We start from the raw sequence: 12,839 nt of genomic DNA on the forward strand, positions 1-12,839 counted from the left end.
AAATATACAGTACCATAGTATCAGAATGTATTACTGTTCTAATCAAATATGGCTAAACTAAAGGGAAGTTGAGAGATGTAGACTTTAAATACACCAATATTTCATTTATTTGTCTATGGTGAATCAAGTCTCCCAATTTCAGATCATTAATAAGGTTTCATTTCATTTGGGATGCTACATTAGAAGATAAGCTGGTTATTTTGAAACAGGGCTATTGTTTCTGAGCCAAAGAATATACAAATCTCAGTCAGATGGAAGTACAGTCATACATAGGACAGATTGACGTAAAATGTCGTCACATGTCTTGAAATGATTTTTTTATTGGTGCCAAACAGGAATGAGAGACTCCAAGTTTAGGATTTCTTATCTTTTATCATAATACTGTATGTGTCATCCTTTCTTGTAAATGTTCTCTTTACAATGACTTGATGCAAATCTACCTGCATTCTAGGCAGGTAACTAATAACTGTAACTTCTAACTGACTGAAAACAGGAAATACTGTCCATCTCTTATCTATTTGTTATATGATGTATTGCTGAAGTTTTTTTGACCAGAGCAAACAAAGTAAAAAAGTTGATTTAAAAAAATAAAATAAAAAATGGCATACACATTGTGTATACACGTATCCCAATTCTACACACACATTGTGTACAAATGTGTTTCACACTTTCAGAGACACACATAGGACTGTGTGTAATGGTGTGCTGGTATAAACATAGCATTATGGGAATTATTTACAGGGGGTCCATGCCATGTTGTGTACTAAATTCCTGGAAGTCCTCTGGAATGGTGTCTGGAAAAGAGATTTATGTATATGAAACAGAAATATTTTGTAACATTATAAATGTTTATGTTTGTGTTCTCACCATTGCAGCGGTACTTCAAGTTTGACCAGATGATGTTCTCTTGAGAGAAGCAGAACACTCCCAGTCTTCCTCCTCTCATTGTGGTGTCAATTGTCACCCCAGAATCTGCCACCAGCTCTGATCCCTCATAGAAACGAACCCTAAATACACGCACAGAAGTCTACGGAATCATTTTTATTTTTAACGCAATCTTCAATCTCAAGTAACAGCTTGCTTGGCTTCAAAGTCAGGTCAGGTCAAGTCACCTGAATTTTAATTGGCTCACCTGATGTATCCGACTTGTGGGCGGTGCTGCAGGTACCAGCGGTATGATACCTTATCCTTCCAGCCAACGTTTCTTGGATCCTTCCACAGGAGACGCACCTGATCATTAGTGTCACCTGTATGCCAGAGAGAGTTCCTCAAATGCTCTCCTGGACCAGTCTTGGACTTCACTGCCTAAGAGCATGAGACAAAGATAGATTTGTCTTAATTCCCTGCAAGACTTTCTCACAAGCTTTTCACAAAATTCAGCTTATCAACCTTCAGCTGAATGCCAGGTTCAGCTACGGCTCTGAAGGGCGTGGCCTGCCAGTATGTCTGCTCCGTTTGCTTCCACATCACCACATAGAAACTGGAAGAGTCTTGGTAGCCAAAGATGAAGCCGGCATAGTCGTCATCAGTGACCGTATTCACATGGAAGGTTCCCTCGAAATCAACACCGCTGAATGCAGTGTAACCTGGTCATCGGAGAGGGGAATTGCATCATCCATAGAAATAATTTAATATATCATTAACAACGATGGACAAACATGCATCCACTCACCAACAGCAAGGCCAGGGTCACTATTCATAGTCTGGACAATCTCCATTCCCTTTGAAGCAAGGCAAAGAATTTGTCAGCATTGCATGTCTCAAACAGTTTTCTGTAAAAACGTATTCAATTCTATGTATCTTTTGCTGATCTGTCACCTTGTTAAGAACCACCCAGTTGGGGTCAATCTGAGCATCACCCTCTGGGTCCAGTACAACCGTCTGATAGGCTCTGAAGTCTGTCAGTGTGATCTCTGCATTTTCGGGGCAGTTATCGATCCTGTCGATCACCTTGTCTTGGTCAAAGTCTGATTCGCATATGTCACCCATTCCATCATCTGTGGAGAAATGAAAAGGTGAGTGAGGGATGACTGAAAAATGATTCCTGTAATGAAAAATACGAGACTTTCTGAGAATATTTCCGTTTCTTACACAAAGGTATCGTATGGCTTTAGAAGACTTGGAAGACAGTGCAAAGTCATATGTCAGCTATTTATATGGAGTTTGACAATCACTGTTCATTCCTGTTTTCATTCTACAGACGTTCTACTTTCCGTGTATTGTTCCAATGAAGAAAAGCAGTGAGCAGATGATCACAGAATAGCATACAGTGCATACTGTGTCTATTTCAGGATTAATGGTGTACTCACTGTTGTCATCAATTTGGTCAGGGTTGGGCACCAACCGGCAGTTATCTGGTCCAGGAGGCAGTATGTCGGGAATACCGTCATTATCATCATCATTGTCACATTCATCTCCCAGTCCGTCTTTATCCGTGTCCAGCTGGGAGCTGTTAATTACCAGCGGGCAGTTGTCTTTGCTATCTTGGTGACCATCACCATCGCTGAAGGATACAAGAAATTATATCACAGAAGTGCTTGGAGAAATTTCAACAGAAATTTGACAGTATTGTCTGATAATTCATCATTTGGTGTAAAACAAAAGAAACAAGGAAGCTGTATCTCTGTTGCACACGTGATGGACCATTTCATACCTATCTTGATTTGTGTCGCAAGAATCTCCGACAAGATCATTGTCTATGTCAGACTGGGAAGAAGAGGAGTGAATGTAAATATTTATTATAGTACAAAAGTACAGCATTTGAGGAATCTATAGTTGTCTGCCAATCATGTACCTGATTTGGATTTGGGATGTCAGGACAGCTATCACATGCATCTCCCACCCCATCTCCATCACGATCCAGCTGGTCACGATTTTTCACTCGCTGGCAGTTATCCAGGAAATTTTTCAACCCTGACAATCAATAAAAGGAGACACCAAAAATGGGAATGACTTAGTACCAGAAAGACAAAGACAAATCTTTTGTTCGAACCAGACATTCAAGACTTTAGATTTTACCATCTCCTTATTCTCTTACCATCTCCATCCATGTCGTCATCGCATGCATCTCCGAGGCCATCAGAATCTGTGTCTCTCTGGTCTGGGTTATCCACTCGGATACAGTTGTCACATGCATCACCATGGCTGTCCTTATCACTGTTCAGTTGATTTATATTTGGCGTCAGCCAGCAGTTATCCTAAAATCCATACATATATAGAGGAAAAATGTTTACTTCATAATCAGAGATATAAAGGGAAGATTTAAGAGATTTTTAAAGAAATTAGTGTGAGATTCTGCATTGCATATAAACAACCACAACACAAATCTGTGCATTTACCTGCTCATTCAGTATTCCATCGCCATCTGCATCTGGGTCACATGCATCGCCTTTCCCGTCGCCATCTGCGTCCTCTTGTCCCGAGTTTGGAACGGTAACACAGTTATCCTGGTATTGAGGAAACAATCTGAATCAGCTCTCCCGGAGACAGGCAACTGATGTCACCGCAGCCCTAAGCAAGTCAATATCGATTGCATTGTTGCCATAGTTACCTTTCTGCAGGTTGGGTCTCGGCAGCGCAGCTTCTCATCAGGGTACCCGTCGATGTCAGTGTCTTTACCGCAGAGATAACCGTTTCCAGCCCATCCAATGCCACACTAGTACACAAACACACCCTTAGCATTTGCCCTTGAGCATAATGCCTTTTATATGTGTGTGCCTCGAAAGGGTACCTGGCATGTGATGGTGCCATCTCTTTCCTCTATGCACTTCGCATTGGGGTCGCAAGGGTTCTGTAGGCGGTTTCCGCAGCTTTTCTCTGGCTTACAACCTCTAATCTGGTCACCTGTAAATCCGGTTTTACATCGGCCACATTGATATGATCCCTACACAAGATAACACACATTTTGAGGCACTATTCTTTTGCATTGCATTTCTGAGTGACACATAATGGCACATCGCATCATAGAGATGCATTGTGAACAAGTCAGTTCTCACCACAGAATTCACACAGATGGAGTTAGGGATGCATCCTCCATTATCTGGTCCTTTACACTCATCAATATCATCACACGCCTAAAGAAAATATAGGAATTAGGAGATAAATGACCTTTCAGTCTTTTAATCATTGGCTGTGCATCAGAATTCCAGTGGTCATTTTTTGAACTGCCTAAACTTTGCTTTACAACATATGACCTGCACACAGTGGTGCTGGGGATAATGCTGCAGCTTGATGCTTCACTTTGCATAAAGTTTAATGCATTAGGGAACTCTGCCACAAATCATGCAAAAGGGCCCCAAGTCATCAGTGACGTACCTGCTTGTGTGTTTGTGCATAAGCCACGCCAACACCCTCCAGTGGTTTGCCAGTGAATCCAAGAGGACATGCCTCACAGCGGAAACCTGGAGCCATGTTCACACACCTCACGCCAGGGAAGCAGGGATTAAACTGGCACTGCAATAGAATGACATTTATTCAACCCGGAGCTTGAATTCTGGCTCATGGTCCTTTCCTCTCACATTGTTTCCAGTCTATACTGTCCTATTAAAATAAGGAACTGCAGGTTTCATCTTGATCAGCTTGAAAAAATGTTTCAATCCCACGCATCATTACAAAATTTTATGAGCAACATTTTGATCATTCAATCTTTCTCAGGCTATACCAGGAGATCAAGAAAAAGCCATTTGTCTTGATATGACCCCTTGAACAGATACGTACCTCATTAACGTCGTCACAGCTGTATCCATCTCCAGTGTATCCATCAGGGCATGGACCGCACTCCACCCCCTCAGCTGTTTCTTTACACATGACCTTTCAGTCTTTTAATCATTGGCTGTGCATCAGAATTCCAGTGGTCATTTTTTGAACTGCCTAAACTTTGCTTTACAACATATGACCTGCACACAGTGGTGCTGGGGATAATGCTGCAGCTTGATGCTTCACTTTGCATAAAGTTTAATGCATTAGGGAACTCTGCCACAAATCATGCAAAAGGGCCCCAAGTCATCAGTGACGTACCTGCTTGTGCGTTTGTGCATAAGCCACGCCAACACCCTCCAGTGGTTTGCCAGTGAATCCAAGAGGACATGCCTCACAGCGGAAACCTGGAGCCATGTTCACACACCTCACGCCAGGGAAGCAGGGATTAAACTGGCACTGCAATAGAATGACATTTATTCAACCCGGAGCTTGAATTCTGGCTCATGGTCCTTTCCTCTCACATTGTTTCCAGTCTATACTGTCCTATTAAAATAAGGAACTGCAGGTTTCATCTTGATCAGCTTGAAAAAATGTTTCAATCCCACGCATCATTACAAAATTTTATGAGCAACATTTTGATTATTCGATCTTTCTCAGGCTATACCAGGAGATCAAGAAAAAGCCATTTCTCTTGATATGAGCCCTTGAACAGATACGTACCTCATTAACGTCGTCACAGCTGTATCCATCTCCAGTGTATCCATCAGGGCATGGACCGCACTCCACCCCCTCAGCTGTTTCTATACACATGTCATCACGGAAACACACTCCAGGAGTGCACTTTGGTTTCACCACCTCCGTTCCGCCCAGCCCTAGAATTAACCAATCGTATTTAGCATTTATGGTGTGGTTGGAAGCATTCATGATACGTCTGTAATTGAACACTCCATGATTGCACTCCTGCTTCAAATCTGCTTCAGCTTTGGTGACTTTGAAGTCATGACTGGAGTATTTGTTTGAGACGTTGCCGTGGATATTTGTGGACACTGATAAATGTCTCGTTTGGGTTTCTTATCTGGATATCTGCATCTACAAACTCATGCATATCACGCATGTCTTGCTCATCATAATGTCTTACCACAGGCCTGGCACTCAGAGATGGTGTTTCTGAGGAAAGATGTTTCCTTCACCTGTAAACATGCATGCAAACACACAAAAAATCTTTGTAAATAAGGGATGGTGGAAATTAAGAACATTAAACAAAAGAATAATTGTCAGGAAGGCTTTACCTGCTGAATAAGAACATCTTTAAGCTCATTAATGACCTTTGTCAGCTCCAGCATCTGATTTGTAAGCTGTTTCGTGTTAAGCCCTTTATAAACAACAAAAATGCTGATCTTATCATTTTAGCGGATAAACAATTTATTCACATTTTCTCTCTTTCTTCATCTCTTCCTTTGGAATCTGTTCCTTAAAGGTGCACTCAGTAATTAAGCAGATTTTCTGACTGTCATCTTGGATGGAAAACGTTTGCTGATGCCACTGGAAAATGCTTTATTTGTAAACAAACCCCTAGCAACCAATCAGAACACCCTAGCAACACCCGGGCAACCACCAATAACTCTCTAGCATTGTGGTGGCAGATTTGCACATGCACCACTCATGTTTTCTTCAGAAAATGTACAAATTACCTAAAGTCTGTACGGAGTCGCTCTGATGAGTGTGGCAGTCCTGCAGCGATGCAACATTTTCCATTGTATCACCATATGCCAGTTTGAGCTCCTCCAACTCCTCCTGCCAATCAGAACAGAAAGAGCTCAGTGGGGAGTTTATGTTAGTGTATTAGTGCATGCAATGAAAACCTCCAAATATATCTCTCAGCATGTGAGTGTATAGCTATTAAATATGTTGTATACTTGTGCTTTCCCCTGCATAGTTTTGAGCTCCACTCCCTGGTGATTGTTTAGGCCATTAAACACAGCTGGTAAATCTCTCAGCGTCTCCACCAGCCTGCAGTCCAGGTGGAGCTCCACCCCGGGCACCGGTAACACCCCCTGGTTGTGCGGGAAGCCACCTGGTTGGCCCACCTCCAGTCCCTTCAGATGGAAGAGCAGGCGATGCTTCTCACCATCAGCCAGTTTCAGGTTGTTGAAGGTGACGGTACTCATCCTACCATCTCTGCGCAGGTATCGTAAAGTAGCTACAGAGAGAGAAAGAGAGAGATAATGTGAGTTTCTGTATTTTGTCTGGTAGTTTTTATCCATTACCTGAACATTTCTGTCATTTTTAGAGCTTAAAACTTGTTTTCAGGTCAAAGTGGGTTGCAAATTTTTATAGTAAATGACAAACGCAAATGAAGCCCATATCAAATATTTAATCATAACTCTTACAGTCACTCTTCATGAACTGAAAAATCTAAATTTCCTTGATCTTTTTATATATACACAAGCTCATTGTGCCATAAAAACTTTCTGTTAGTTTCAGAACTCAAAACTTTCTCGTTAGCCTAAAAGCAGTTTATATTAAAGCCAATCTGTCAATTTGTGGAATGTGCCACTTTATAACGTAATAGTGTGGCTACACACGCCTCCGCAGAAGAAGAGCAACGCCTGCTTCTACATCGCTGCCTGTTTAGCCACGCCCACTGATTCGCGCACACAGTAGGTGATAGACAAGAGCGGCAAACGCAGGTCTACACAGAAACCAAACGATAAACTGTATTTGATTAACTATTTTTAATTAAGTGCCAGACCGCGTCAGCAAGAACTCGGTCCTTTGTTCACTTCATTTTACTGCGGATTCGCTTACAAACAAGGCACAATTCGACACAGGATTTTCAGAAAGATTGAATCTAAAAGATGATGCTATGCTGACTATATTATATCCGATGTCGCACCACACAAGAGTGAGTAACTGTTTTTATTACGTGACCACTATTGCTCTGTCTGTTATTACAGATCATTTGATATGTACTGAGTATTTAACCTAAATCACAGCAGAGTCCATCTGTGAAGGAGTAGGCTGTCAAACATAAACAACTATTAGCCAATCATATCAACGGGTGTTTACTTCTGAGTCTACAATCCACCATGCCTATTCAAACAGAGCGTTCTGATGAGGGGGGTTAAAAACGGGACAGAAAATAGCCTATTACTTCTCAATTATGATGTAAAAATCTTGATAACATTATAAGTGGACCTCAGAGAACAGTACAAAATAAAAAACAAAGGTAGTTCACGACCACTTTAATGTCAAAAGTATGGTATATATATATATATATATATATATATTCCGAGTATTTCTCCAGCAGTAGCCTACAGCCGCGGGCAGATTCTCATCAGTTATCTCATGACTGTCGCGACACTGACAACGCTTACAAACGGCTCGCTTACATAATGTTTCACGTTAAAATGGAAGATCACACATATGGTAGGTAGGGTATCGTCTAATGTTAAAAAGATTCTTTTAACTGAGAATCTGCCCGTGGCTGCTTATTGCTGGATACATACTCAAAATATACAGTGTTTTCATTTTATTTTTAATGTTTTAATTATTGTGCAATTCTGTTATCATAATAAACACTTGTTGAACGCCGATTTTATTGCTCTTTAATGTGATATGTTTAGTTCACGACCACTTTAATGTCAAAAGTATGGTATTCATAGGTTTCATGTGACGTCACACAGTGGTGCGGCCGCCATTTGTAGGACCGAATAGGCCTTTTTCACGGTCCGCGTTCGAAAACCGGAAGCTTCGAGTAGTTGTGTAAAATAACTTCCGCTGTAGCCTGCATGAATGGCAATGCCCATAGCACGGGATTGTTGCGATTTATTAATGAACAATTCATCATAGATGTTTCATCAAAACATGTTAACCACAGTTTTCAAACATTAATCGGGTATGACGAATTAAGGGAAAATGCTGTCATGATATTCTGACGCATATTTCATGATTTAAATGGGAGCGCACTAGGCGTAGCCTATGCATTCACAATAGGCTACTTCAGAGACAGATCAGCTTTTTACTTAAATGCAAGAATACCATACAAACATATCGCATTAAAGAGCAATAAAATCAGACAAGCTTATACATCTTATAAAACATTACCCACGACTAAAAAATGACTGTACAAATTAAACAGTAATAATGCTAGCATTGCTTTCGTGCACTTACTTTACTTTCCGATAGGCTAATCGTCGCGTATTAGATCAAATTGGAGTTGTTCAAAGATTTTCATATTTTTCATCCCAGAGTTATTAAAAAATAACTGGTTTTACCATCTTAAACGTGACATAGGCTATCCTCCGGGTTTGAGCGCAGTGATTGAATAGCATTACTGTAGATAAGATTGGAGATGAATCGTAAACACTGTGCAATAGTAAAAACAATAACATTAAAAATTTAATTAAAACAGTATATATATATATTCTTGCATTTTTTAAGTAAAAAGCTGGTCTGTCTCTGAATTGTGGATAGGCCCACATACGCAGCATGCCTTGTGCGCTCATGAAATATGCGTCAGAAACAGCCTATCAGCAAACGTCAAGTTGGTAAGTTTTCACTAGACTTTAGTGGAGTCAGCAGTTCACTTGACAGTAAATAAGGATCTAATCCTAAAGTATAATTTTTTTTTAAATACCATTGTTTTCCGTTGTTGGAGAGGTGTTATTTTGGTTTCCGATTACCAAAGAGAGGCTACGCAAGGTCCTAAAGATGGCGGCCGCAACAAAAAAAAAGTCACGTGACTGAAACCCATGAATAGTCAAAGTTTACCCACCTTTGTTGAGTTTTCCAAGCACAGAAAACTCAAAGTACTTGCTGTTGTCTCGTGGATTGTACAGGCTGAATATGGTGTTTCCAGTTCGAGGCTGGAGACGGAACGTTGTGAGAATAAAGAGTTCTGTTACTCCCTGCTCAGCCAAACCTCCGTGTAGCAGATCCGGTAGGCAGTCCGGTGACGTTAAGAGGTTATACACTGCAGGAAAACATTAAGTGTTAGTCAAACACAAAGCATACTGCTCATAAACATGTAGTTGTTTCTCAGGCTAATGCATGCTGGGAGTGATGCCCAGGTTGATGTCATTTCTGTTAGGCTGTAAACACTGTTCCTGTTTATTTAGCCGGTTGCATGTGGCCAAATAAATGTTTAGGGATTTGTAGTTCTTTGAAGTTTGCAAATGGCAAGAATTAGTTGTTTTTTAAAGCATAACACAGCTTGACTGTAACCAAAAGTCTAATGGCATTCAGACGCATTCAAATTTTGAATGTTTTGGCATTGCGTATGGGATAATAAGTGTGTGTCTGAATGCTGAAACCCAGACCGTATCTAACGTGCTTGATGAGTGACATACAATTAGGTGAGCAACATTAGACAAAAATATAAAAATTTCTGTTGTTGTGTTCCAGAATAAGCAGAAAAAGCTTGAATTTCGGATTAATATCTCGAGTTTTTAAACAGAAACTCCTGTAACTGAAGCAACTGGTCTTAGTTTGTATAACTGAGATTGACAGGGATCGAACTGGATCTTATCCATTGAACATTTTCACTGGAAAACTTCATGGAAACCAGGTGAACGGACAGCCGTTGCGGTGTCACTGCTGGATGTCAAATACAGATGTTGGTTGTTATGGCGATGGAAGCGTGCCATTGGCTGAACAGGCAAACATAATGTTTTATGAAAAAATGTTAATGACTCATGGATGACGTCTTTCCCAATATTTTAACCGAGAGAGATGGTCTGACTCTCATTTTCATGCCTTAGCAATCAGCACATCAATACAACTAAGCAATATTCCCACAAAAACCAAGGCTTTTGTTGTGCTTCTTGTTTATCTTCACTTTCTTGTGAAGTACGAGTATAGTTTGCTCATTTGAAAAAGAGCTGTTTGTTGCTCAAAAGCATAATTTCTGTTCACAGATGGTGTGCTGAAATATTTACATGCTGGCCGTGATTGCCAACATGTGTGATTTGACTTTATGTATTATTTATCATTTTAATATTCAAACAGTCGCATGTCTTGAAGTAAATATTACATTGACATTAAAAGGGGGGAATGTTTATGGTCTGGTAGGTGGAAGTACTCAGTGTGTGTGTGTGTGTTTTCTTTAAGTATTATGTGTCCGCCTTTCAGATTCAATAAAATAATGCAATCTCATCCTTGCTGCAAAAGACATTATGACTTCTATAGCCCAGAATGAACTACCGTTCTCACACACACACTCTCTCTCCCTCATACACACAGGCAATTACCAAAAATCTAAATTGGAGCCTGATGCTTTGTGATAAACACATCCACATTGTTGGGACGGATAAATTGAGAAATCAAAAAGGAGATGACAAGAAAATGTGGGATACAGAGAAAGAGAGAAGATGAAAGTAAAGAGGAAAGGAAATGAAAAATGTGAGAAAACAAAGAAACCAGCTATTACAGAAGAAACCAGACACTTTTAGACTGAGATATACAGCTCAGTGTGAGATTTTACGAGACAGACATAGAAACAGTGAGAAAAAGTGCAAGAGTGTAAATAAAACTATAGTAAAATAAACTTAAATACTCACAGGCGGCTAAACTAGTTATGAATTAAAGAAACATTTTAACCTATTAAGGAAACTTTGTGTACTCACCGGTTGATTCTGCGCTTGCTGAGCTGAAAGTCAAGATTAGCGAAACGGCCGCAAGGAGATGCATCGTGCCAGTCATCTTTATCACAACCTTCTGCCACCCCACAGAAGGAGTGTGTGAGAGAAAAGTCTTATGAGGGCTAGATTCCTTTGTGCCTTTTGGCTTCAGTGTCTTGTATGTGAGAGTTTTATAGAGAAAGTCTGTGTGATTGAGCAGGACTCAGGAGTGAGGGACAGAAGAAAAGAGTGAGGTCTGTGTGCCTTTGGGTTTTAATGATGTGTGTGTGTGTTGAGTTGAGGTAACAGGCTGTCTATCGACTCACAGCAGCTGTGCTGGGCGGAGCTATGAGTCTAACAGACACCCCCATGCTGAAGGGGGCGGAGCAAAGAGCAGTGCCGTATAATTGGCGGGCCTGGCTCACTCTTACTGGTACCTTTTATGAGGTTCCATTTGTTCCACATCTTTCACTCTGTCCTCCTTTTTCTCTCCATCCGTTCTTCTTTTCTCAGGTTTTCACATACTTTCCTGTCATTTTGACTGGCAGGTGCCGTAAAATATGTCTGCCTGGGTGGATCTCTGGGGAATTGTTTAAAGATAACTGGATGGAGGGTTGCTAATGTTCCGTGAAGGTCTGATTCTTGCGCAAAGGATTCTGTAATAAAAAATTTATTAAAAAGTCAGATACACAGGTGAGGCAGGCAAATGGCAACAGCCGTTTAATAGTACAGCAGCAATTGGGACCAATTATCTTATCTTTCAACTCAATGGCAGTTTAATAACATTCAAAGTAGAACTTTACAAAAGGCAAAGAAACATCTGTGAGACTATAGGTCATTGCACACTGAGTCCGAAATTCTCGCCCGATATTTTCGCACATAAAAAGTAAATACAACTTCACGTTGTGTCAATCACATTTACACACTGCCTCCGAATCTTTCGTCCACCATTAAAAACAATTCGGATCAGGTTTGATTTTCTGCATTTTCGCATGCGTAACAAGCATTTCGATAGGAAAGGATGACGAATACGCAAAAACGCATATGAAAATTTCAGACTCTGTGTGCAAGGACCTTATGAGTTGTCCGCATGTTGTTATGTCTATCTATTCAATTCAGTTGGTCAAGCATCACTATTGTTATTCTCATACTATTATACTCAGGGTCAGGGTCAAGTATTAAACTCCACAATTCACACTTCAGCAACCACTCAGAACTTTTATTACCCACAACACTCAAGAAACATCCTAGCAGTCGCCTAGCAACCACTCAGAACACCCCAGCAACCACCTAACAACTACCCAGCAACTATCCACAACACCTTAGAAACTTCCCAGCAACCTCCCACAATGTCCTAGCTGTCCTACCAACAGCCAAAACCACCCAAACACCCCAGCAATGCCCTAAACTTTCCAAAATACCCCAGAAACTTCCTAGCTATGCTCTAGCAACCTCCCACAATGTCCCAGCAACCAACTAGCAACCTCCCACAACACCACAGCAACACCCTAGCAACTACCC

The 12,839-nt window shown here is 40.8% G+C and overlaps 1 protein-coding gene across 1 annotated transcript; it reads right to left on the reverse strand.

Moving 5' to 3' along the window:
• Positions 1-590: 590 nt before the first annotated feature.
• LOC107737158 (thrombospondin-4-B) lies at positions 591-11,589 on the reverse strand. The gene is made up of 22 exons (XM_016548597.1): positions 11,325-11,589; positions 9,476-9,673; positions 6,615-6,898; positions 6,390-6,492; positions 5,988-6,070; positions 5,837-5,888; positions 5,419-5,570; positions 5,017-5,154; positions 3,996-4,073; positions 3,731-3,883; positions 3,551-3,655; positions 3,339-3,446; positions 3,038-3,197; positions 2,795-2,913; positions 2,654-2,706; positions 2,310-2,503; positions 1,819-1,997; positions 1,673-1,721; positions 1,390-1,586; positions 1,133-1,305; positions 868-1,007; positions 591-794 (listed from the first exon to the last, which is right to left on the reverse strand). The coding sequence occupies exons 1-22, from the start codon at positions 11,398-11,400 to the stop codon at positions 736-738; spliced, it is 2,853 nt and encodes a 950-aa protein (XP_016404083.1). The 5' UTR covers positions 11,401-11,589; the 3' UTR covers positions 591-735.
• Positions 11,590-12,839: the final 1,250 nt, after the last annotated feature.

This window comes from Sinocyclocheilus rhinocerous, unplaced genomic scaffold, assembly GCF_001515625.1.
Source record: "Sinocyclocheilus rhinocerous isolate Xijiao unplaced genomic scaffold, SAMN03320098_v1.1 scaffold284, whole genome shotgun sequence".
Classification (NCBI taxonomy): domain Eukaryota; kingdom Metazoa; phylum Chordata; class Actinopteri; order Cypriniformes; family Cyprinidae; genus Sinocyclocheilus; species Sinocyclocheilus rhinocerous.

Coding starts and splice junctions, on each gene's coding strand:
- LOC107737158 (XM_016548597.1), bottom strand. CDS start 11,400: ATGACTGGCACGATGCATCTCCTTGCGGCCGTTTCGCTAATCTTGACT. Junction 3,198..3,338: donor ATGGAATACTGAATGAGCAG/GTAAATGCACAG, acceptor TATGGATTTTAG/GATAACTGCTGGCTGACGCC. Junction 1,008..1,132: donor CCACAAGTCGGATACATCAG/GTGAGCCAATTA, acceptor GCGTGTATTTAG/GGTTCGTTTCTATGAGGGAT.